At 47.8% G+C, this 26,635-nt stretch overlaps 1 protein-coding gene across 1 annotated transcript; it reads right to left on the bottom strand.

The window, feature by feature from the left end:
- Nucleotides 1-4,101: 4,101 nt before the first annotated feature.
- Nucleotides 4,102-20,206, bottom strand: FSTL3 (follistatin like 3). Its single transcript, XM_053372321.1, has 5 exons — nt 20,142-20,206; nt 11,009-11,194; nt 6,872-7,087; nt 5,508-5,735; nt 4,102-4,539 (listed from the first exon to the last, which is right to left on the bottom strand). The coding sequence occupies exons 1-5, from the start codon at nt 20,200-20,202 to the stop codon at nt 4,487-4,489; spliced, it is 744 nt and encodes a 247-aa protein (XP_053228296.1). The 5' UTR covers nt 20,203-20,206; the 3' UTR covers nt 4,102-4,486.
- Between the last annotated feature and the right edge of the window lie 6,429 nt (nt 20,207-26,635).

Raw genomic sequence — 26,635 nt, 5'->3', positions numbered from 1 at the left:
TATTATTATTATTATTATTATTATTATTATTATTATTATTATTTGCATGTATATACCTCCCTATACCCGCAGTCCACATTATTATTATTATTATTATTATTTGCATTTACATACTGCCCTATACCCGCAGTATATTTTTAATTTAATTTTTATTAATTGCATTTAGATACCGCCCTATATCCGCGATTCCTCCTCCTCCTCTTCCTATTATTATTATTAGCTGTTACATACTGCCCTATACCCACAGTTCACATTATTATTATTATTACTGTTATTAATTTGCATTTATATACTGCCCTTGTTACCGGAAAAATCTGAGGGCTCCCTTGGACAAAAAGTAAAGACACCAACCAGGATAAATTGGAGCAAAACAGCAGCCTGTAGGCTTGGCCTTTATTGAACTGTTGCAACAGGGTGCTCCCCTCACTTGCAAGAGAGAGGAAAGACCCCGAAAAATAGTGTGCAAGGTCTTATAAAAACTTTTTGAAATTCCCCTCCTCTAGGTCAAGCCCACCCCCAGAAACATCATGCATACATTTCAGAAAGGAGGGGTTGAGGGAGGAGTTGGTGGTAACCTGAGTGTCTTGTCACCTGGCTAGTTCCTCCTTTCCCCCCTCCCCATGAGTCACTTCCAGGAGACAAAGGGGAGTTTGCAGTTTCCTGCCCCCAGAGGGAAGATCTGATCATTGTCCTTTGTTTCAGTCCATGCTGAATCCACTCCCATATGCAAGTTCTTTGTGATCTTGATTGTCTTCTGTCTGGGATCATCAGGGTTGGCGTAGCAACTGGGCAGGGCTCCTGTGGATGTGCTGAGACGGTGAAGGGATTATGGCTGACCAGGACCAAGGCACCCCCCTTTGATAGTTCTTGTCATATGGAGTAAAATAAAATGGAACAGTGCAAATCCGATGTATGGTTGATTTTCTATGAATTTATAACAGAAATGTGGCGTATGTAGTGTGTGAGTGTGTGTGTGTGTGAAGTTTGTACAAACAGAATGATTGGGGTGGGGGGTTCCTGCTACACCCTATACCCGCGATTCTTCTTCTTCTTAGCATTTATATACTGCCTTATACCCGCAACATAACGACACAAAAAACAGTGACAATTTGTTGTGGACGAAGGACAGCTGGACATATAAGGAGCTTAGGACCTCATTAAACCTAAACCCGGTGCCGTTATCACCCATCTCCTCGGATCATAGAGGTGTAGAGGATGGGACCCCCAAGGGGCATCCATCCTGACCCCCTGCAATGCAATATTCCCCCCCCACGCCATCTGGGACTTGAACCCGCAACCCTGAGATTCAGAGTCCCAGGCTCTGCCGACTGAGCTACCCATGTTGGAGGACGAAGACAGGAGTTTGGGGTTTCAGTGCGCAGGGAGGCGATTACGTTTATGTTGTTGTGGTTGAGTCGTTTAGTCGTGTCCGCCTCTTCATGACCCCCTGGACCAGAGCACGCCAGGCCCTCCTGTCTTCCACTGCCTCCTGCAGTTTGGTCAAACTCATGCTGGTAGCTTCGAGAACACTGTCCCACCATCCCGTCCTCCGTCGTCCCCTTCTCCTTGTGCCCTCCATCTTTCCCAACATCAGGGTCTTTTCCAGGGAGTCTTCTCTTCTTCTGAGGTGGCCAAAGTCTTGGAGCCTCAGCTTCAGGATCTGTCCTTCCAGTGAGCACTCAGGGCTGATTTCCTTCCGAATGGAGAGGTTGGATCTTCTTGCAGTCCATGGGACTCTCAAGAGTCTCCTCCAGCACCAGAATTCAAAAGCATCCATTCTTCGGCGATCAGCCTTCTTGATGGTCCAGCTCTCACTTCCATACATCACTCCTGGGAAAAACCAGAGCTTTAACCATACGGACCTTTGTTGGCAAGGTGATGTCTCCACTTTTTAATACGCTGTCTAGGTTTGTCATTGCTTTTCTCCCAAGAAGCAGGCTTCTTTTAATTTCGTGGCCGCTGTCACCATCTGCAGTGATCATGGAGCCCAAGAAAGTAAAATCTCTCACTGCCTCCATTTCTTCCCCTTCTATTTGCCAGGAGGTGATGGGACCAGTGGCCATGATCTTCGTTTTTTTGATGTTGAGCTTCGGACCGTATTTTGCGCTCTCCTCTTTCACCCTCATTAAAAGGCTCTTTAATTCCTCCTCACTTTCTGCCATCAAGGTTGTGTCATCTGCATATCTGAGATTACATTTATACAGCTGCCCAAATACCGGGTGCTCTGGAAAGCCATCGGCGATCTTAACATGCCCAGAGGCCCACTTGTCATCCCGTGCCCTTAAACACCTAAGAAACCCTCTCACAGAAAAACTTTGAAACGTTGTCTCTCGAGACAGATGGATGCCAAGAACAAAATAGCTGCATTTCTATAAACAGTCAGTGCCTTCTCATTTTAAAAAAAACCTTTGGAACTCCCTACCTATTGATGCCAGCCTTTGCAGTGTTCTTTTTGGCACCCGTTAACATTTTTTTTGGAGAAGCCTGCCCACATGTTTACAAAGCTGGTGAGAGTTTCTGTTTTTAGTCTCTTATTGCAACTTTTTTTGAAAGTCTTTGATTGTTGCTGCTGATGTTTCAAATTGATGGTTTTAATGTTTCCTTGAGGTTTTCCTTGTTTGCAATCAAGTGGTGTGTAAGTTTTGTGATACAAATGAACGGGCCCAAAACTGGAAATCATAGTCGTATCGTTTCCAGCAAACAGATTAGACCCGGGGTCAGCAAACTTTTTCAGCCAGGGGCCGGTCCACCGTCCCTCAGACCTTGTGGGGGGCCAGACTATATTTGGGGGGGGGCTATGCCCCACAAATAACCCAGAGATGCATTTTAAATAAAAGCACACATTCTACTCATATAAAAACACGGCTGATTACAGAATCTATCTATCTTTATTTTTCTTTCTTTCCTTCCTTCCTTTTCTTTCTCTCCTTCCTTCTTTCCTTTTCTTACCTTCCTTCCTTCCTTCCTCTTTCTTTCTTTCTTTCTTTCTTTCTTTCTTTCCTTCCTTCCTTCCTTCCCTCCCTCCTTTCCTTCTTTTCTTTTCTTTTCTTTTCTTACTTTCCTTCCTTCCTTCTTACTTACTTAACCTTCCTACTTTCCTTCCTTCCTTTTTTTTCTTCCTTCCTTCCTTCCTTCCTTCCTTCCTTCCTTCTCTTTCTTCACCTTCCTTCCTTCCTTCATTTTCTTTCTTTCTTTCCTTCCTTCCTTCCTTCCCTCCTTCCTTCTTCACCCCCCCCCCAAATTACAGGTGAGTGGATCAGATGGAGCCTACGGGCTCTAGCCAACGCTAGCTTCTCCTCAGAGGAATCCCACTGAAGCTAATGGCTAGGACTCACTCAGCTCCATCCATGTCAATGTCTCTGGAGCAGAATTTAGCTGGATACATTCCTAAAACAGTGAGCCAGCCTGCTTTCCTGCCAGCCTAAACTTTGGAACTACCTGCCACTGGATATCAGGCAGGCGTCCTCAGAGTCCTCTTTTCGGCACCTGTCAAAAAAACGCACGTTTTTGTTTAGACGTGCTTGTCCATCTTATAAATACGTTTAGAAAGTTGCTATGGGTTTTAATCTGTCGTTCGCCGGCTGCTATTTTAACTTAGAGGAAAGGCTGGTTATAAATGAGATTGTGTTGCAAACCACCCGGTGATCTCCGCAGGAAGGACTGTGGATAAATTTAATTTCAACCCATCATTAATAAACATCTGACAGGTAAAAGAAGCATGTAAAGAGATCGGGACACAAAGGTATTTTTTGTTCTTGTTTTTATAGAAAATAGGCTTTTTAAAAAAATGGAGAAAGAGAACAAGAAACGACATCTTTTTTAAAAACAACAACAACACCCAGCTTATGAGGCACTCGGTGTGACCATAGTGGTGATTTTAAATTAGAGAGAGATATATAAGTATATATATTTTTAAAGTCTAAAAACTGGTAATTTGTGTGGGTGAGTTCCCGCCCCAAAGTGTGCCTATTGGCTTGATCGCTGTGATGTCACGGAATGTTTGTGGGAAGAGTCAGCGACGGGATGTTAACAAACGGCGCAGCTTCGGGAGTTGGGGCAGGGCCTGAATTTTCAGCACAGAGAAAAACCTCCCGCAGGATTTTAGGGCAGGGATAGGGTGTCGCCGAGAGGCAAGCAGAGAGCAGAGAACCCCATACGGATCTGAGCTAAGCTGCTAGACCTCAAGAATTGCAGTCCTGGCTTCCCCCTCGCTCTCACAATGTGGAGTAGATCTCCCTCCGCACTATTGGAGGAGAATTCTGCAGAGTGGGGGGTGCCCAAAAGAAGGAGGAGGAAAAACTGGGGCAGATATGCTTAGGTTACATCAGCCGAGATATCTATCTATCTGTCTATATATATATATATATAAATAAGGCTGTCGTCGTCTTTTGGTCTTAATAAATATCAGATATATACGGTCTGTACATCGTTAACAGATAATGCCCCAGGCGTGTCGTCGGGAGTCAGATAGATCACAACGGCAGGTTCAGATGTAGTTTTCCTCCGCTTCATCTGTGTCCAGCGGGTATCGGTTCGGGGCTACGGGAGAAATCAAAAGAGGAGAGGGCAAAATTCAGGATTTGCACAGAACGGCACCGTCAGCGTGGGCGACGGATGCAGAAGTCAGGCCTCTCTGCCCGCAAAGAACTTACAATCTGGAGGCATATTTCCTTCAACACCCAACAGAATTATGGGATCTGTAGTTTGTCCCTCCCACAGCTACAATTCCCAGATGGGGGAATTGCTGATGGGGGTCTAAAGGATAGCAGAGCAAGACAGCTTGGTGGCCAGAAAGAGGCGGACAAGGCTATCCAACCGCCTTAGGGACTCCGGATCTGTGTAGGTTTACTCCCGAGTTTTTTATTCTCCCAAAAATATCCCACAAACAGGACCGGATTTAGGTCTGATGAGGCCCTAAGCCAGGCATAAGCAAACTCCATCCCTCCTGATGTTTGGGACTACAATTCCCATCATCCCTGACCACCGGTCCTGTTACCTTTGAAGGTGACCCGGAAACTACAACTAATCCAAAATGCGGCAGCTAGACTGGTGACTGGGAGCGGCCGCCGAGACCACATAACCTACACTGGCTCCCAGGACGTTTCCGAGCACAATTCAGAGTGTTGGTGCTGACCTTGAAAGCCCTAAACAGCCCAGTATCCCTGAAGGAGCGTCTCCACCCCCATCGTTCTGCCCGGACGCTGAGGTCCAGCTCCGAGGGCCTTCTGGTGGTTCCCTCCCTGCAAGAAGCCAAGTTACAGGGAACCAGGCAGAGGGCCTTCTCGGTGGTGGCGCCCGCCCTGTGGAACGCCCTCCCACCAAATGTCAAAGAGAAAAATAAACAATAAATTATTACTATTATTATTATTATTATTATTATTATTATTATTATTATTATTATCCTGCAGGGGAAACCCCTAACTCGCCGAGGTGTGAGACCCTAGGCACACTGGGGCTGGAGCCCTGCCAAACAGAGTCTCGGGTCCTGACCCCAGGGGAAAACCTACCTGCGCAGCTTCCATAATGTCGGACGCCAATCGATCTCCCCAGGTAGCAAGTGGCTCTCCGGAGGTGGCAAGTGGAGGGGTACGTGATGTTGTTGTTCCCGCAGATCGCGTGGTCAATGTCGGTGGGGTCCGGGCAAGGGGCGGCCCGGCACATGACACAGTGGGCACTGGCGGTCTGGTCCACGACACACGTGTGGGTCCCAGGACACACGACTGTGGAGCACGATTCTGCACAAGGGGACACACACACACATATCAGAGAAATAATAATAATAATAATAATGATTTATTATTTATACACCACCCATCTGGCTGGGCTTCCCCAGCCACTCTGGGCGGCTTCCAACAAAATATTAAAATACAATAACGCATCAAACGTTAAAAGCTTCCCTAAACAGGGCTGCCTTCAGATGTCTTCTAAAAGTCTGGTAGTTGTTGTTCTCTTTGACATCTGGTGGGAGGGCGTTCCACAGGGCGGGTGCCACTACCAAGAAGGCCCTCTGCCTGGTTCCCTGTAACTTGGCTTCTCCAGGGAGGGAACTGCCAGAAGGCCCTCGGTGCTGGACCTCAGTGTCCGGGCAGAACGATGGGGGCGGAGACGCTCCTTCAGGAATACTGGGCCATTTAGTTCTTTCAAGGTCAGCACCAACACTTTGAATTGTGCTCGGAAACATCCTGGGAGCCAATGCAGATCTCTCAGGACCGGTGTTATGTGCTCTCTGCGGCTGCTCCCAGTCCCCAGTCTGGCTGCTGCATTCTGGATTAGTTGCAGTTTCCAGGTCACCTTCAAAGGCAGCCCCACATAGAGCGCATTGCAGTAGTCCAAGGATCAAGATCAGCTGATCTTTGGGCAAGCTGTCGCCGCTTTCTGTCATGAAATTCTACTCAATACAGTAGTACCTTGGTTCTCAAACTTAATCCGTTCCAGAAGTCTGTTCCGAAACCAAAGCGTTCCAAAACCAAGGTGCGTTGCTTTCCCATAGAAAGGAATGCAGAACGGATTAATCCATCCCAGGCTTTTAAACGAACGCCGCAAACCCAGAAGTGAGTGTTCCGGTTTGAGGACGTTTTTCGGAAGCCGAACATCCAACTTGCCTTCCGATTGAACGCTGGAAGCTCCCGCAGCCGACCGTAAGCCGTGCCTCAGTTTTCGAACATTTTCAGACGTCGAACGGACTCCCAGAACGGATTACATTTGAGAACCAAGGTACGACTGCGTTGGCGCATGCCACGGTTTGTCCGATAACCTGCCGGACCATTTGCAGTTGGGTTTAACAAACCATAGTTTCTTGAGCGCTTGTGTTTTTTGTTATTCAAACTTTGGAAGATGCCGGTGGTGGTTTGGAGCGGGGAGACCAGCTTACTTTTGCACCGGCCTTGGTACATGACTTCCAGGTCGGGTTGTCCTCTGCATTTTGCCGTCAGAAGCTCGCATTCGTCTTGGTAGGTGAAGCCATCGGATCCGCACACCTGAAGTTTCCGGGAGAGGTTGGAGCAATCTGGGGCGCAGCTGCAGTGCGGGCGTCCATATTTCATTTTGCAGACTTTTCCCGGACCGCAGTCCACTCCTTCGCAGCTCTCTGAGGAAGGAGGAATTGAGAGGTGGTTGTTGTTGTTATTATTATTATTATTATTATTATTATTATTATTATTATTATTATTATTCATCTGAAGCACGCACAGCACCTAAATTAAAATCCACAGCAAGTGGAAGGAAATGGAGAGAAGCAAAACTGTACCCTCCAACATTTCTCCGATGACAATAGGGGTGGCCCGTTCCATCACGATAATTTTACTATTGATACCCGACACATCTTACTGGGTTGCCCCAGCCACTCTGGGTAGCTTCCAACATATATAAAAAACGTAACAAAACATTAAACATTTTTTAAAAATACCTTCCCTATACAGGATTGCCTTCAGACGGCTCGGGGGTCAGATAACTCCATCCCCTCCAACGTTTCTCCCCTGAAAATAGGGACGTCCTATTCCATCCCCTCCAACATTTCTCCCCTGAAAATAGGGACGTCCTATTCCATCCCCTCCAAAGTTTCTCCCGTGAAAATAGGGACGTCCTATTCCATCCCCTCCAACGTTTCTCCCCTGAAAATAGGGACGTCCTATTCCATCCCCTCCAACGTTTCACCCCTGAAAATAGGGACGTCCTATTCCGTCCCCTCCAACGTTTCTCCCCTGAAAATAGGGACGTCCTATTCCATCCCCTCCAACGTTTCTCCCCTGAAAATAGGGACGTCCTATTCCATCCCCTCCAACGTTTCTCCCTTGAAAACAGGGACGTCCTATTCCATCCCCTCCAACGTTTCTCCCCTGAAAATAGGGACGTCCTATTCCATCCCCTCCAATGTTTCTCCCCTGAAAATAGGGACATCCTATTCCATCCCCTCCAACATTTCTCCCCTGAAAATAGGGACGTCCTATTCCATCCCCTCCAACATTTCTCCCCTGAAAATAGGGACGTCCTATTCCATCCCCTCCAACGTTTCTCCCCTGAAAATAGGGACGTCCTATTCCATCCCCTCCAATGTTTCTCCCCTGAAAATAGGGACATCCTATTCCATCCCCTCCAACATTTCTCCCCTGAAAATAGGGACGTCCTATTCCATCCCCTCCAATGTTTCTCTCCTGAAAACAGGGACGTCCTATTCCATCCCCTCCAACGTTTCTCCCCTGAAAATAGGGACGTCCTATTCCGTCCCCTCCAAAGTTTCTCCCGTGAAAATAGGGACGTCCTAAGGAAAAGCAGGATGTTCCGGGGTCAGATCAGAAACCGGGACAGCTTCTCTGAATCGGGGACTGTCCGTGGAAAATAGGGACACTTAGAGGGTCTGGTATTTAAGCAGAGGTCAGATGGCCAAGAGCCCGGGATTTTCCCGCTGTGATTCCTGCATTGCATTGGTTTGATGACCCAAGGATTCCCTAAAATTCCACGCTTCTCTTAAAAACGACGCAAGATTGCAGTCCTCATGACACCCCTGGGACAAGTTGGAGGGTCTGCAAAACTGGGGTTTGCAACGATGTGCCCGAAAACTTGGGTTTTGCAGGAGAGGGGAGTTTTTCCCCCAAGACTTTCCACGGAGAGCTTTTTCTCGCACAATAGACGCCCCTGTTCCTTCGCCGGCTTCCGTGACATGAAAACAACAAGTCAGAGAGAGGGAAGGATCTGTCTGGGGGAGGCAGGGAGAGTCTGTTGGGAAGGAGGGAGAGTCTCAGGAGACAGACGGGTGCATTATGTTGGAGGGTCACCCCGGGGCAAAACAAAAAACGTCTGGCGGAGATGGAAGAGGGGCACAGTCGTCCCCCTCTTGGAGACGTGGGTGGGCTCTCTCTGGCTGTCTGGGAGAATGTCACCCCCCCAAGGCAAGTCTGGGGGTGGGGAAAAGCAGCACCCGTTTTCCCGGCAGGGTCGTGCCCCGCAAGGAGGGCGCAAAGAACCAAATCTAGGGTTGCCGTATTTCAAACAGTGAAAATCCGGACACAAAAGTTATTGAGATTGGTTGTTTTTTTCAGGGTGGGGTTTTTCCCCTCCTGACAGCTCAGAGCAGGAGCTTCTTAATTTCAGGGTTGTGGGTTCGAGTGCCGTGGCGGGCAAAAGATTCCTGCATATTTCAAACATTGAAAATCTGTTGAGCTTTTTTGTGCAAATTCCAGGGGGCAGGGAATAATTTCTGAACTATTGTTAAGGAACACCTGAGATTCTTAAAGCCTAAATCTAAAGTTGCCTGATTTATTTCATTGTGGTTATCCAGTCTTTTCCTTTAATTTAGTCTTTTATATACTGTAAGTGTGTTTGGATTGTCAACGTATTTTGTACCATTTCGTGATTTTTCCTGTTTTAACTTATGCCAATGAAGGCTAGTTATGAAAAAGAGTTCAGGAAGATCGCCAAAAGCGACACTGGGTTGACACTGCTTCCGATATTCCGGATATATGTCCAGGAAATTCCGGACGTCACCCTCCCCAAATCTGCCCCAACTTTTTGTTTGTAGCGCTGGGGGGTTAGAGTAGATGATCCCTAGGCAGCCCGTCTACAAAAAGCAGTTTAAGGAAAGTACCATATTTTTTGCTCTATAAGACTCACTTTTTCCCTCCTAAAAAGTAAGGGGAAATGTGTGTGCGTCTTATGGAGCGAATGCAGGCTGCGCAGCTATCCCAGAAGCCAGAACAGCAAGAGGGATTGCTGCTTTCGCTGCGCAGCGATCCCTCTTGCTGTTCTGGCTTCTGAGATTCAGAATATTTTTTTTCTTGTTTTCCTCCTCCAAGAACTAGGTGTGTCTGGTGGTCTGGTGTGTCTTATAGAGCGAAAAATACGGTATTCTCCACCTGCAGCTCCTTCCGCCTGGGGAGCCTGTTTCAGAACGAGGGGCACGTTCTCTTCTTTTGGGGGGGGGCCACATACATAACTCTCCCTAAAACACAACAGCTTGAATGGGTGCGATCTCTGAGCTAGGGAACTGATGGAGAACGTTGCTGTCCCGATATGTCTCCTTGCATTCGTGGTGGCTGCAATCGAGGCTGATAAATTGGAGCGAACGCAGTACTGCCCAACCGGACTTAGGTGGAAACTACACATATAGAGAGAGAGAGACATGAGTGGCGCTGTGGGTTAAACCACAGAGCCTTGGACTTGCCGATCAGAAGGTCGGCGGTTTGAATCCCCGCAATGACGGGGTGAGCTTCTGTTGCTCGGTCCCTGCTCCTGCCAACCTAGCAGTTAGAAAGCACGTCAAAGTGCAAGTAGATCACTAGGTACCACTCCAGCGGGAAGGTGAACGGCGTTTCCGTGCGCTGCTCTGGTTTGCCAGAAGCGGCTTAGTCCTGCTGGCCACATGACCCGGAAGCTGTACGCCGGCTCCCTCGGCCAGTAAAGCGAGAGGAATGCCGCAACCCCAGAGTCGGCCACAACTGGACCTAACGGTCAGGGGTCCCTTTACCTTTACCTTATGCATACACACACACACACACACACACACACCCCGTGAAGATGCTTTTTTTAAAAACAACACCACACATTTCAAAATATATAAATTGAATTGCCATTAGCTTGCCGCCACCACCTAGTGTCAAATTAGTACAATGTGCTTAAAACACACTTAAAAATGACCGCTGCAAAACAGATAAAAAGATTAGCAGGATTTTAAGAGCAAATGGATAGTACGGAGAGTTATAATATGTGGATTATGAAATAATATGCAGTCGAAGATGGGAAGCCGGGAGATTTAGAAAAAATCTCAATAGACGGTTATGCAGCTGGCCTTGTCGTAATTTTTCTGTTTCGTAAAACCAAATGAAAATGATTCTAAAAATGAAAATAAAAGACAGTCGAAACGTTTTGTTTGCGGCTGTAGTCTGCCCTCTGCCAAAGAGGGCCACCTGCCTGCCTTTTTTCCCTATGATCTGGCGCCACCTACTGCTGGCTCCCAGCTTCCACGGCGCCTTCATAGTGGTGGCCCCTTGAATTATTTTTTTTAAAGCCCCTCTACCTTTGCAAGGGTGACAGGTCACGAGCCCCAGGATCCGGAGGAGGCTGATCTTGTTGTCCGGATGCGAGGCGTTCGACCAGGCCATGTCCGTGCTTCCGTTGGCGCAACACTCCTCCCAGCTCACGCCGGTCCGGACGATCATGGTGCATTTTGCCTCGCGCCCTTGCTGCAGCCAGCAGATACCGCCTGTTTGGGGAAAGGGGGCCGTTAGAACGGAATATCGGCTCTTAAGAGATTGGTTAGCTCGCGGAACTCACCACCACATGACTGGCCAGCTTACGAGGCATAGATCAGCACCCTGTCCTCACAGCGGCCGAACGCCCATAAAATAACCTAGGACTCACCATATCTTGATGTTTATATCTATTATTATCAGTGTTTTTTGGGGGGGGGGGACGTAGGGGTACGCGTGCCCCCTAAACATTTTGTGAATCTTTGTACTTTGGTCCATTTATTGTATTTGTTTTCCCCCGATTCGAACTATAAAATGGTGGTTTTCTTGAATCAAAATGAGAGTACCTCTAAACATTTTTTAAGAAAAAAAGCACTGACTATTATTATTATTATTAGAATTTATATACCACCCTATACCCAAGGGTCTCAGGGCGGTTCACAGAATAAAATCAAGATATAAAACCACAAAGTACCCAATACACAAAGTACCTAATACCTCTTTCTTTTTTCCTTTCTCCTGCGATGAGGCTGCATTTTAATGTTTAAATGTTGTATTTAACCTTGTTTTTTAAGTTGTATTTCAATCAACTTGTTTTTATTATTGGTCGTTAGCCGCCCTGAGCCCGGCCTTGGCTGGGGAGGGTGGGGTATACATAAAATGTATTTTTCTTTTTCTTTTTATTAAAATAAAAACCACAACTCAATAGCCTCCCCCCCAACTGGAAAAAAAACACATTTTAAAAGGGCATAGGAGATCTAGAGCAAAGGTAGACTGTGCTAGGCTACAGAAGTTCTACTTTCACGGCCTTGACTATTGGGAGACTTTGCATAAGGACATTTTGTGGTTTCCCAGCAATCGGCAGGATTCGCCCATCCGTGCCTATTATTCCCGGTGGCTAGTTTTCTGTGGAGCTTCCATTCTCAGGAGCAGTCTATCACCAAATACCCTAAGTGCTTAGGGTTCCTATTTTGCATGCAGAACATCTCCACTATCTCCAGGCAGGGAATACTGCCGTATTCAATACAATACAAGTCCTAGGTGGATCAGCGCCGCTTCCCGCGGCCCTTTTAAAAACCAGCCTTTTATTTCACGGCAATGAGGGCCAGAAACTTGGTTAGGCGTTTAGGGCAGAAGAGCTAGCCAGGAAGCGAAATCTTAAGTGTATTTCTGCACAGAACAAATGATTTCTAAAAAAGATTTACTGGCTATTTGTAGATATTCAATGCTAGCAAAAAAAATTAAAGCTGATATGATATAAAATATGGGTAGGAAAACTTAAGGCCCAGGGGCCAGATCCGGCCCAATCGCTTTCTCCATCCGGCCCGCGGACGGTCCGGGAATCTGCATGTTTTTACATGAGTAGAATGTGTCCTTTTATTTAAAATGCATCTCTGGGTTATTTGTGGGGCATAGGAATTCGTTCATTTCCCCTTCAAAATATAGTCCGGCCCCCCACAAGGTCCGAGGGACAGTGGACCGGCCCCCTGCTGAAAAGGTTTGCTGACCCCTGATATAAAACAATAAATTAGACTCTGAACCTCAAGGTCTTGGGTTCAAGTTCCGACTTGGGCGGACATTGCAGGGGGGTGGGTGACCCTGCCGGGACCTCGCTCGCCGCAGGCCTTCAAAACAAGCTGGCGAGGGCTGACCCCCTCATTCTTGCCCCCCACCCACAACAAGCCTGATCTCTTCCTCACCCCCCCCCAAAAAAAACCCCTGGACAGACAAACTGTGCTTTGTTTGACTCTTGGAGTGAAAGATCAGGCCTGAGCGTGTGAGGTCTGTCTGGGACTTCTGATTTGCCCCCCCCCCCCAGTGCTCATGGCATCCTCAAACCTAACCCCCCCCAAAAAAAAAAGTACTACCCAAGACAGCCCGCGGCAAAGCAGCCAGCCAGCTGGCAGCCGATTCAAAAGGCTGTTTGTTCCTTAATCTGGTGAACGAATCGTTCATTTTTTTGGAGAGCAAAGCCCCCGGGGCCATTCCTGTCTGGGGTGCCCCAGACGCTCCCACGTTTCAGGAGGGAGAGGGTGGGGGGAACCTTCCCCATCCCACCCCCAAAGCTCCTCGATTCAGGAGAGGTGCACTTTCTCAGTCTTATAAGAAAAAACTGCTCTTTTTTCCCTTATGGGGTATCCAAGATCCTGTACAGAGTCCTTATGTAGGTTCTGTTGCAGGAATTTATGTATAGGTTTTTTGGGGGGGTTGCCCCTCCAGCAGATATCATGCACATGCTGCCCACTACCAAAACCAGCACAATCACTTTTGTGACTTTTGCGATTTGTCCCCACAAAATAGTTCACCGCAGTTTCTTCCTGTCTATTCAAAGGGCCTTTGCTGCACGATACCAAATGTAAGAATTCACTGATAGATGTATCTATGTACTGCTCACTGGGAAAACTTCAGAAATTCATATAGACAGGTGAGCTCAGCTCCTCAGCAGCCCCTCTGCCTGAGTGATAATCCCTGGCCTCCTGATACCTGAGTGCCAGACAGGTAGCCATTCCAGAAATAACAAACCCAGATGAAGACAAAAGGGTGTGATGAACTTGGCTGGGAAACAGGGAAATGTAAAGATCTTTTTTGTTCCACTTTATGGGTGTTTGGTGGAGGGCAAGGAGAACCATGGGGCAGGGTCCAGGATGCTCAGATTACGGCCACCAGACCTCCCCTTTCGTGATGTAACCGTGATGTAGTTGGGGGGCTGTAACATGGGGATTAGCAGCTAATAAAAGTTTGGGTTCTCTTTTGTTTGGGGCTTCCATCTTGTTCCACCTGGTGGCAGGTGGGAGTCCTGTCGCGACAGTCTTCAATCAAGACCAAGCCTACTGGCTGCTGTTTTGCTCTGGTATTCCTAGCTGGTGTTCTTGTTTTTTGCCCAAGGGAGCCCTCAGAGTTCTCCGTTAACAGTTCCCTATCAGTAGGAGAAAATAACAGGCCAATGTTATAAGAAAAAACTGCTCCTTTTTCCCTTATGGGGTATCCAAGAGCCCATATAGAGTCCTTAAGTAGGTTCTCCATCGGTCAGAGAAAATAACAGAGGCCAACCAGAAAATATTGAGAAGCAAAGCAGCTAGTGAGCCTGATCTTTCTTAATCTGTTGCAACAGGGTCCTCCGCTCACCCCACGCAGGGAGGGGGGAGAGGAACCCAGAACACTGGTGTTCAAGCTCTTATATAGACTTTTGAAATTACCTCCCCTGTAGCTCAAGATAAAGGTAAAGGGACCCGGCTCTGGGGTTGCGGCGCTCATCTCGCTTTACTGGCCGAGGGAGCCGGCGTACAGCTTCCGGGTCATGTGGCCAGCAGGACTAAGCCGCTTCTGGCGAACCAGAGCAGCACACGGAAACGCCGTTTACCTTCCCACCAGAGTGGTACCTATTTATCTACTTGCACTTTGACGTGCTTTCGAACTGCTAGGTTGGCAGAAGCAGGGACCGAGCAACAGGAGCTCACCCCGTCGTGGGGATTCGAACCGCCGACCTTCTGATCGGCAAGGCTCTGTGGTTTAACCCACAGTGCCACCCACTCAAGACCACCCCCCAAACATCATACATATGTGATAGGAATTTTATGGTCTTAGATATATGGCAATGTTCATAACCACACGTACATAGATCAGCACAGGAAAGCCAACGTGGAACCATTTTGATTCCTAAACTGAGCAAATGTTTCTCTGCATGGTCAAAATGGAAAAGCCTCCCCATTGTCTCTTCCTTCACAAATCCTGTCTTAATCTGTGTTTGAATAAGGGTGTGAGCCTTATCATTACAAAAGACTGCCCAGGCTCCCCAAGAAATCCAATCAAGTAACCTGCCAGACAGGAAATAAACAAAGCGACAGGAGAAAACAACATGCAAATGTTCTGTTTTAGACCGCCTTATCTGAGGGGTGGTCTTAGGTTACACCCTTCTGTGATGAATGCATAATGTTTCTGGGGGTGGTCTGGATCTAGAGGATGATTTACAACACATACATCACAGAAAGAGGGGGTCCCCAGCAGAAATTGGAGTGTGTTGCTTCTCTCCTGTCTGCCAGGAGACCTGATCATGCCTTATCAATTGCCTTTTCTGGATAGCCTGGCCATTCCTTGGAGATAACACTTAGTTCCTGAATCTCTTAGGCATATTGATAACTTTGCTCAGCTTAACAGATATTTGCCAGGCTGTATTTGCAAAGGGAGGTGTAAGCCCCTACAGTCCAAAGACCATTGGAAAGCGTTCCCCATTTCCTTCCTCCTTGCAGAGAAATATTTGAGGTCAATTTGGGAGTGTCAAAACGGCTTCAGGATTCCTCTCCTGTACTATTGCAGAACGTGGTTTGTGTACTTATGTATGTGTTTGCCTTGTACGTTTATGAACATTTATTTTATATATATATATAAGACCTTGTTGTTGTTCGAGAACACTGTCCCACCATCTCGTCCTCTGTCGTCCCCTTCTCCTTGTGCCCTCCATCTTTCCCAACATCAGGGTCTTTTCCAGGGAGTCTTCTCTTCTCATGAGGTGGCCAAAGTCTTGGAGCCTCAGCTTCAGGATCTGTCCTTCCAGTGAGCACTCAGGGCTGATTTCCTTCAGAATGGAGAGGTTTGATCTTCTTGCAGTCCATGGGACTCTCAAGAGTCTCCTCCAGCACCAGAATTCAAAAGCATCAATTTTGGCGATCAGCCTTCTTTATGGTCCAGCTCTCACTTCCATACATCACTACTTGGAAAACCAGAGCTTTGACTATACGGACCTTTGTTGGCTAGGTGATGTCTCTACTTTTTAAGATATAAGACCTTATAATTCCTATAACAATCAGCAGCGAGGACACCTTCCCGAACCCTTTGAATTGGAGAGCTGTTTAATTTTGAAGCCGCCGGTCCTCATTGTTTTGCAGATGGCAGAACATGCCTGGCTGGGTCTGCCAACCTGCCAGGGTCTCGGCAGATTCACAGAATCAAAGATTTGGGGCTTTTACACCCAAAGGTCATCCAGCCCAACCCTCTGCAACAACGCGTCCTCCTCCAAGTGTCCCGGTTTTCCCAGGACAGTCCCGGAATTACAGACAGGGTTGGGCTAGCTAGATGACCCCTGGGGGCACATTCCAACTCTACAATTCTGTTGTTTTATGATGCCTTTAAATCTCAAGCAACTGCAGGGCTGTGCCGTGGAGAAGAGTTTGGATTTGATATCCCGCCTTTCACTCCCTTTAAGGAGTCTCAAAGCGGCTCACATTCTCCTTTCCCTTCCTCCCCCACAACAAACACACTGTGAGGTGAGTGGGGCTGAGAGACTTCAGAGAAGTGTGACTGGCCCAAGGTCACCCAGTAGCTGCATGTGGAGGAGCGGGGAAGCAAACCCAGTTCACCAGATTACGAGTCTACCGCTCATAACCAGTACACCACACTGGCTCTCCAGTGTGAGCCAGTGTGAGCAGCAAGCTTGTTTCTTCCTGCTCTGGAGGGCAGGACTCGAACTCGTGGCTCCACGTTACGAAGAGGGAGCTTCTGACTCAACGTCAACATTACTTTCTGACAGCAAGAGCTGTTTGGTGGTGAAATGGGCTCCCTCAGGAGGTGGTTGTGGAAGGTTTTTTTGCAGAGATTATTATTATTATTATTATTATTATTATTATTATTATTATTATTATTACCCTGCCCATCAGACTGGGTTGCCGTCCGCCACGGAGAGGGGTTTCTCAGGTGTTTAAGGCCACGGGATGTAAAGTGAGCCTCTGGGCATGTTAAGATAGCCAGTGGCTTTGCAGAGCACCCAGTATTTGGGCGGCTGTATAACCGCAATCACCTCCCTGCGCCTAACCCCCCCCCAAAAAAAAACCCCTGCCTTCCCCCTCCAACATGGGTAGCTCAGTCGGCAGAGCCTGACACTCTTAATCTCATGGTTGCGGGTTCGAGTCCAACACGGGGCACAAAAAAATTCCTGCATTGCAAGGGTCCAACCCTTTTGATTCTGCGATAGGATTTGACCCGCATCAAATGAGGCTGCATTTTCATATTTTAATGTTGTATTTTAATCTTGCTTTTAAGTTGTATTCATTCAACTTGTTTTTATTATTGCTTGTTAGCCGCCCTGAGCCCGGCCTTGGCTGGGGAGGGCGGGGTATAAATTAAAAAAGGTTATTATTATTATTATTATTATCCGCATTGGGGACTTCTATTTCCCCAGTTCTAGCTCCCTTTAATTCAGGAAAGGGGCAATAGCAGAATGTGCTAGCAATTCAACCGAATGACAGAGGGCCTTCTTGGTGATGGCGCCCGCCCTGTGGAACGCCCTCCCACCAGATGTCAAAGAGAAAAAGAACTACCAGACTTTTAGAAGACACCTGAAGGCAGCCCTGTTTAGGGAAGCTTTTAATGTTTAATAGGTTATTGTGTTTTTGGGTTCTGTTGGAAGCCGCCCAGAGCGGCTGGGGAAACCCAGCCAGATGGGCAGGGTATTAATAATAATAATAATAATAATAATAATAATAATAATAATAATTGTTATTATAGCAGGGATAGCAAGCCCTCTCTTGGCCGCAGGAAACTCTCAACCCCAAAGAGAGCTTTGAAACTCTAGACGTTTTGCTGGGGGTGGAGGGAATAAAATAAAATTAAGCATTTGGCCTGCAGGTCTGTCTGCCTGCCTGTCTGACTTGGCCCCCGCTTACCATCAAAGAGGGATGTCTTGTGCAATTTCACCCGAAGAAGAGAGGTAAAGCCCTGTTGAAAGATTAATTTCCCCACTTCAAAGGAAGCGTCTCCTTTTTCAAAAACCCCACCTGGTTCGGGAGCTCGGATTCCAGTCTCGCCGTGCAAGGGTCCCCCCTCGCCAAACACCGAAGGGAGGCATGTTTTCGCTTAAAACATCCCATAATTTGCAAACGGGGAAATCGGCGCACAGATTCAACTGCTCAGAACCCTCCGATCCATTGTCGGCAACCCTAAATTCCAAATCTATATCCTCCCAGGACTTTGGGCTCCTTCATTTAATTGATTTATTCGATTTGCATATCTCAGGACGGTTTTTTGCAACAGCAAAAATGCAGGAGGCTCCTAATCTCAGGTTTTTGGCTTTGAGCCCAAACATTGGGCAAAAGATTTCTGCATTGCAGAGGGTCAGACTGGATGACCTTTGGGTTCCCTTGCAACTCTCTATGAAAATACGGCTTTTCAAACAGCAGCAGCGGGGTACTGTTGCTGGCTACTACTTTTGTTGGCTAGTACGTTGCGTATCTTTGTGTTTTTATATCGTAAGCCGCCTTGCGGTCCTCGGATGAAGGGCAGTGTAGAAATTTAATATATACATAATTTTTAGAAAATAACATAATATTTTTTCCTCCGCAATGCAATCACAGCCCAAGCATTCCTGACCCCCCCAAAGGAGCCCCCCAAAACCTGCTTTTGCATTAAGTTTCTGCACCTCTTGAATGCAACAAAAACACAAAAAAGTTTACTTTTCCAGCTCTACAACACATCCATTTTGGTGAGAGGCGACCAGAACCGTACGCAGGGTTCCAAGTGCGGTCGCAGAATCACAGAGTTGGAGTCATCTAGTCCCCCCATGCAATGCTGGAATATACAGCTGTGTCGTGCATGGAATTCGAACCCGCAACCTTGGCATTATCGCACCATAGATTTTGCCGTCAATTATCTCAGCGGAGAAAATTCACGCCAAAGGCACCACAAACGCAGCTAGTTTCCTGGACCGTCTTTGTCAAGGGTTCAGATCTGTCTGGCATGTAAAATAATAATAATAGACGCTTTAATGCTCATGCGCAGAAACCCACGCGCATGATCACTAAGGCACTATGGCACACCATCAAAGATAGCTGAGGGCTACGCATTTGCAGCACAAATGTGTGCAAACCGTGACGGTCTCTTCCGATTCTGTTGCTCCTTTCCAAACTTCCCAGCTGTATCGCTTTAGAGAAAACCTTCGGAACTCCCTGCCACATGAGATCGGGCAGGCGCATTCGCCACACTCTTTCTGCCGCCCGCTGAACACATTTTCTGTTTAGACGAGCCGCCCCAGATGTTTAGAAAGTCACTGCAAGTTTCATTCGGTTTTTAGTCTATTTCAGCTTTTCGAAAGTCTAAAATCACTGCCACTTACTTTTCTTATTGATAATTTATTGATTTTTTATTTTACAATCAAGAACTCGGGGGGGGGGCATCATTAAAAACTACCCTTTAATTCCTAACCCCCTCTTGCTTTTAAAACAATTTTAAATGGATGGAGGGCATATTTTATCCTCTCCTTTTCAAACCCTATTAACAGCAACCATACCAGAACTAAAATAAGTTTAACTCCCCCCCCCCCCCGCCGCAACTAAAAACATATCCCTTGACTAATCACCTTAAAAATCATCACAGTCTCCTTCTGCAATCCCCTAAAAGATTGGGCTGGTAATTGATTAATTTTTGTGTGTTTTTGATATTGTAATTTTAGGGAAGCTTTTAATGTTTGGTGCATTACTGTATTTTAATATTTTGTTGGAAGCCGCCCAGAGTGGCTGGGGAAGCCCAGCCAGATGGGCAGGGTATAATTATTATTATTATTATTATTATTATTATTATTATTATTATTATTATATAGCGCAGTATTATACTACTTCTAATAATAATAATAATAATAATAATAATAATAATAATAATAATTCGGCCCAACCACATCCATTCTAGGGAGTCAGAACTGGGTTGGGACTGACTCCCGAAAGTTTTAAAACTAGTTCAGGGATCCTGTTTGAATCCCGCACTCTGCACACGCTCAGACGCCCCCTTTCCCATCCCATCCGACGTTCTAAGCACCGGGGGTCTTGGGGAACACCCGCGTTCCCTTGTCCCCGGGGAGGCCTGGGAAACCACTCCACCTCGGGGTTTCCTTGGGCTCCTAAAACCTGGAACCTGGAAGGAAAAGGAGATTGGGGGTGTTGCTTAAAACCCGGCACCCCATTTCCCCAAAAATGCGCTTACCTGAGAGGGAGCCCCCGCCGGCAGCGCAGAGCGCGCTCAGCAGCAGAAGGCAGAATTTCATGGCGAGGCGCAAAAATCCACACGGGGAAAGGAAAATTAGGAACCTCCAGGAAAGTTTAGATTCTAGTTTCTCCCAAACAGGAGCGAAGTCTCAGCAGAGGGCAGGCACCTAGCTTGGGAATAATCCGGGGTCCTCTTTGGCACTGCCTTCCCGGGAGGGTGTTTCTCCCCCTTTGAAAAGCACCCCCCCTGCCGTCTCCTCTCCCCGCGTCTCTCTCTCTCTCTCTCTCTGTGAAGTGTGTGAGGGTGTCTGTAACAGTCTGAATCATAGCTCCACGGGAGGCGGTGTCGAGGGCAGCCAGTAACGTGTCTGGGGAGTGTATTGCGCCCCAGGCCAGCCTGAATGCGGCCAAATCCGGATCGTTAAGAGAAGCATCAATAACGCGCCCTCCCGGGTCGTGGCGCACGCCTGTGCGCTCCAGTTGCGCGCGATGGGAGCGCAGCTGGCGACGCGCGGCGCTCCTCTTCCCTGTCCCTCCTAAACTTCTGGATTGGGAAGATTAGCATCCTTCACCCCTACCGCCCACCTCCTCATTCCCAAATTTTTCCTTCCTGGAAATGCGTCTCCAAATTCGTCGTCCCCCGCGCACCGCAGAGAATCCTCTCTCTCTGTTTCCCTCTCCCTTTCCAAACGTCTCGTGTCTGGGGTTTTGGGAACGCACCAGAAAACCGCCGCCTCCCAATGGTTTTTGAAACCTTTCCAGCGTGGCGACTCGTGGTGGTTTTGCAATCCGGAAGCTTGGACGGAGTGCGAGGCATGGCTCCAAAGCTCCTTCCACCAACCCAGTCCCTTCCAGAGACTTCCAGGAACTGTAGTTTCGTGGTGATGGGAGTTGTAGCTCCGCACGTGGGGCGAACCACCACAGTCCGCTTTGTGCTTTAAATGGAACGGTGTAAGCGCAGGCTCCGTTTAGGGCAGCCATGTCCAAAGTCCGTTTCGCGAGCCTGCTGGTCAATTTATTTTGGCCCCTGTGGTCGTATATGTCTTGGGGTAAAAAAACCTTTAAAAAAGCTCAGCAACTATGGGATAAAATCCTAAAAAAAGCTAAATCCTAAAAAAGAATCTGTGGCATTGGATAATTTGCAAACTGACCCCTTCCCCAAATGATGTTGTTGTTGTTTAGTCGCGTCCGCCTCTTGGTGACCCCCTGGACCAGAGCACGCCAGGCACTCCTGTCTCCCACTGCCTCCCGCAGTTTGGTCAAACTCATGCTGGTAGCTTCGAGAACACTGTCCCACCATCTCGTCCTCCGTCGTCCCCTTCTCCTTGCGCCCTCCATCTTTCCCAACTTCAGGGTCTTTTCCAGGGAGTCTTCTCTTCTCATGAGGTGGCCAAAGTCTTGGGGCCTCAACTTCACAAAAATGTACTTTTCCCCAAATGTACTTTGCCCCTTAGGAATAGGGTGGCTTTGGTCCCTGATTTTGCCTTGACACAAATATCCAGTCTGCCCCCTGTCTATTTGCATGCTTAAAGGTAAAGGGACCCCTGACCGTTAGGTTGCGGCGCTCATCTCACTTTATTGGCCGAGGGAGCCGGCGTACAGCTTCCGGGTCATGTGGCCAGCAGGACTAAGCCGCTTCTGGCGAACCAGAGCAGCGCACGGAAACGCCATTTACCTTCCCGCCAGAGCGGTACCTATTTATCTACTTGCACTTTGACGTGCTTTCGAACTGCTAGGTTGGCAGGAGCAGGGACCGAGCCATGGGAGCTCACCCCGTCATTGCGGGGATTCGAACCGCCAACCTTCTGATCAGAAAGTCCTAGGCTCTGTGGTTTAACCCACAGCGCCACCTGCGTCCCTTCATTTGCATGCTTAGAAGCCAACTAAAGGGCAAAAAAGTGGGGACCCAAATAGGATGGGTCAGAGTTCTCTGCAATGGGGCTGCAACATCAGCATATTCAGCTAGACTGAGATCCAGATCATAGAAGCATAGAATTGTAGAATTGGAAGCAGGAAGCAAGTTCTTCCTGCTGTTTAGTCGGAAGCAACTTTCCTGCAACTTGAAGCCATGGGTTCGAGTCCTACCCTCCAGGCCATGTTTCCGCAGAGACCCGCCTGCCCGCCCTGTGCCACATTTAGCAGCTATCTTCCTATGCCCTGCTTCCCGTTCTGCCACCGACAGAGAGATATGGCTGGCACTGGTTGGCGTGAGAACAGGGACTTTTCAGCGATGGCCCCGTCCCAATTGGGAAACTCCCCAATGGAGGATCCGATTGGTCCCTGCTCTGTGCCAGCATTGCAGCGAAGACATTTTTGCCCTGCAAAACTGTTCGTGCATTTCAATCCCTGCTCATTTGTGAACTTGCCTTTCCATCAGGTCGACTGATTGCATTTATATTCCACCTTTTCCCTCTCTCAAGGAGCTCCAGGTGTCTTGCATAGTTCCCTCGCTCCCCATTTAATCCCACAACCCTGCGAGGCAGGAACTGGGCCCCCAAAGCTGCACCAAGTGAGCTTCACGGCCACTGAGTGGGGATTCGAAGTCTGGTCTCTCACAGGTCCACTGCCATACATCACACCATATACATCGAGACCACATAACACCGGTCTTGAAAGACCTATGCTGGCTCCCAGTACGTTTCTGAGCACAATTCAAAGTGTTGGTGCTGACCTTGAAAGCCCTAAACGGCCGCGGTCCTGTGTACCTGAAGGAGCGTCTCCACCCCCATCGTCCAGCCCGGACACTGAGATCCAGCGCCGAGGGCCGTCTGGCGGTTCCCTCCCTGCGAGAAGCCAAGCTACAGGGAATCAGGCAGAGGGCCTTCTTGGTGGTGGCGCCCTCCCTGTGGAACGCCCTTCCACCAGATGTCAAAGAGAACAACAACTACCAGACTTTTAGAAGATATCTGAAGGCAGCCGTGTTTAGGGAAGCTTTTAAATTTTTGATGTATTACAGTATTTTACTATTTTTTTGGGAAGCCGCCCAGAGTGGCTGGGGAAGGCCAGCCAGGTGGGCGGGGTATAAATAATAAATTACTGACTTGCCTTTGTGCTTTTTAGCGGTTGTGCAAATTTCAGGCTGCTTTACAGCAGTTGACCAAACTTGCAGACTTCACGTGGGTTGTATGGTTGCAGAAGTTGTTGTTGTTTTGGAAACACGTTGTGCAGTTGCTTTTTGTTCCGTTGCAGAACTGGATCAGGCCAAAGGGAGCCCAGCACCATGGCCAAATACCCCTAAGAACCTTGGAGTGCAGATAGACTGCAACTGTATCTGGAGGTTCCGTAAGAGCAAGGGGGAAAACCCTGGCTTGCCGGATCAGACCTAAACATTCCCACCCCGTCTAGCATCCACCTCTCAGGGTGCCCGTTACGAAAAACCCGCAGGCAGGATCCGAGCGCAAGAATCCGCAAAACCAAGGCCAACGGGTGCATTCTTCCTAACCCTCTGCATTAGGTCATTTCCACATCCCGGTTTCCCAAGAAAGCTTCGGTGCCAGATGTTTCGAAAGCAGCCAAGCCTTTTGGAGACAGAGGGAGGGGATTTGCAGATGCAATAAAAGATAGCTTGCCTTTGCCGCGCGAGTGTGTGTCTCATCAAATCCTCGAGTTCAGACCAAACTCTGGGAGGGCGGTTTTGTTATGTCTGCCTGCAGGCGGGAGTTTCCAGTGAAATGCAGGAGACAAAATGCAAAATTCTACACCCTACCAAAGACACAGCAGCAGCAGCAGAGAGAGAAAAACCGCAGCCGATTAAATTTCTGCTATGGCTAAGTTGGACCGAAATCCCTCCTGACCCAGTTTTGAAAACAAGGCCCATTCCCTCCCGATTTTGACGAATCTTTCAAGGGAGCAGACTGGGTGCTGACTCTGCGGGAAGAGTAAGAGTCCCTTAGCGTATGGTGTTGTTGTTTTTTGAAGCTGAGTAGTTGAGGCTCCAAGACATCACCTTGCCAACAAAGGTCCGTATAGTTAAAGCCATGGTTTTCCCAGTACAGTGGTAGCTCGGGTTAAGTACTTAATTCATTCTGGAGGTCCATTCTTAACCTGAAACTGCACTTAACCTGAAGCACCACTTTAGCTAATGGGGCCTCCCGCTGCCGCCACTGCACGATTTCTGTTCTCATCCTGAAGCAAAGTTCTTCACCTGAAGCACTATTTCTGGGTTAGCGGAGTCTGTAACCTGAAGCGTATGTAGCCTGAAGTGTATATAACCCGAGGTACCACTGTAGTGATGTATGGAAGCGAGAGCTGCACCATAAAGAAGGCTGATGGCTGAAGAATGGATGCTTTTGAATTCTGGTGCTGCAGGAGACTCTTGAGAGTCCCATGGACTGCAAGAAGATCAGACCTCTCCATTCTGAAGGAAATCAGCCCTGAGTGCTCACTGGAAGGACAGATCCTGAAGCTGAGACTCCAATATTTTGGCCACCTCATAAGAAGAGAAGACTCCCTGGAAAAGACCCTGATGTTGGGAATGATGGAGGGCACAAGGAGAAGGGGACGACGGAGGACGAGATGGTGGGACAGTGTCCTCGAAGCTACCAGCATGAGTCTGACCAAACTGCGGGAGGCAGTGGAAGACAGGAGGGCCTGGCGTGCTCTGGTCCAGGGGGTCACGAAGAGGCGGACACGACTAAACGACTAAACAGCAGCAACAACAGGGAGTCAGTAGTGGGGACGGTGCGGCAAAAGACCCTGGGCCCAAGCACACATGCATATTGTATAAAGGCGCAAAGCCCTTCTTTCACACCCTGTGAAACACAAACATTTTTTTAAAACTGGGCAACGGCGCGCCACCTGCCCCTGAATCCTGAGCCTCCCCCCATCAACTTCCCCCTTTGTTTTGACTGTATGGGGAGGCTTGGGAGTCACAGGGTTTCCCAGTTTTTAAAAAACTCTGCGCATTTATGTTTCACAGGGTGCGGAAGAAGGGCTTTGCACCTTGCCTGGCAGAGAAACCGCACTCCTTGCGCCCTTCCTGGGCAACTGCCACCTGCCCGCGACTCCCGGGCCTCCCGATCAGTCAAGAAAAGGGGGCAGGAGATCTGTACTGCCGGACGTCCCCGGTTCCCCCGTGGCGGCGGCAGTGAGCAGCTCCTGAAGCCAGCCAGAGCCAACGGCGCTACCAGGCTGGCTGAGGCTGCCGCTGCCACGTTTCCCGGGGGCAGATTTGCAAATCTGGGGACTGTCCCTGGAAACCGGGGACGCCTGGTAACCCTACCTTAGCGGATCAGTTTGCGCAGGTACACAAAGAAACGTTCTGCAGAGTTTGAGACAGGATTTGGCAATGGAGGAAGGAGTTGGGGAACTCCCTCCCACACAGAGACAGAGGGATAATAATAATAATAATAATAATAATAATAATAATAATAATAATTTATTATCTATACCCCGCCCATCTGGCTGGGCTTCCCCAGCCACTCTGGGCGGCTTCCAAAAAATATTAAAATTTAAATATAAAAATATTTAAATATAAAAATTTAAATATACCTTCCTGAAGAAACCAGAGGCCTTTCTCCTGGGCATGGTCGGCCAATTGGTGCCAAAGAAGGATAGAACTTTTTTTATGTATGCAACAAGCAGCAAGAATTCTCATCGCGAAGTATTGGAAGACACAACATTTACCCACCCGGGAAGAATGGCAGATGAAGTTGATGGACTATATGGAACTGGCAGAAATGACTGGCAGAATCCGAGACCAGGGAGAAGAGTCGGTGGAAGAAGACTGGAAAAAGTTTAAAGACTATTTACAGAAATACTGTAAAATTAATGAATGTTAGAAAAAGGTGGAAATGAAGTTATATGGCTTTAGTAGAAATGCTATAAGGAACTAAGTATAATTAGATTATTAGAGTATTAAAGGAAAAATAAGGTTAGAATGTTAAGATAATTATAGGATAGAAAACAGAGGAAGATGGAAAGGAATTGCTGAAACAATTAATAGAAGTGGAATACAAAAAGGGAGGTTTGAGGAGCTCGCTGAAATAAGGGAATGAAAGATAAGATATTGAAATTGTTTGGTGTGTTTTAAATTGTCTTTATTTTGTTTTAGTTACAGATAGGTAGCCGTGTTGGTCTGCCATAGTCAAATCAAATTTCCCCCCCCTTCCAGTAGCACCTTAAAGACCAAGTAAGTTAGTTCTTGGTATGAGCTTTCGTGTGCATGCACACTTCTTCAGATACACTGAAACAGAAGTTGCCAGATCCCTCTATATAGTGAGAAGGTGGGGAGGGGTATTCCTCAGAAGGGTGGTGGGAATGGGTGATTGGCAGATAGCTGTGATGAGCCTGTTGACGACTCTTAACGACTGCAATAGGTCTTACAGGAAAAAGCAAGGGGTGAGAAGGTGAAAAATGGCTTTGTCATGTATAATGAGATAAGAATCCAATGTCTTTGTTCAGACCAGGTCTCTCCATGGTTTTAAGTTTGGTAATGAGTGGCAATTCAGCAGCTTCTCTTTCCAATCTATTTCTGAAAAGCTGAAAAGCCTC

This window comes from Podarcis raffonei, chromosome 18 (genome assembly GCF_027172205.1).
Source record: "Podarcis raffonei isolate rPodRaf1 chromosome 18, rPodRaf1.pri, whole genome shotgun sequence".
Classification (NCBI taxonomy): domain Eukaryota; kingdom Metazoa; phylum Chordata; class Lepidosauria; order Squamata; family Lacertidae; genus Podarcis; species Podarcis raffonei.
Note: the sequence above shows the minus strand (reverse complement) of the source record. Positions and strands in the feature narration are given on the sequence as shown.

Excerpts from the sequence above, each read along its gene's own strand:
- FSTL3 (XM_053372321.1), bottom strand. The coding sequence starts at position 20,202 with ATGAAATTCTGCCTTCTGCTGCTGAGCGCGCTCTGCGCTGCCGGCGGG. Across the intron at positions 11,195-20,141 it reads CGGCGGGGGCTCCCTCTCAG|GCGGTATCTGCTGGCTGCAG; the intron begins GTAAGCGCATTT and ends TTCCCCAAACAG. Across the intron at positions 4,540-5,507 it reads ACATTATGGAAGCTGCGCAG|CCCCGAACCGATACCCGCTG; the intron begins GTAGGTTTTCCC and ends TTTCTCCCGTAG.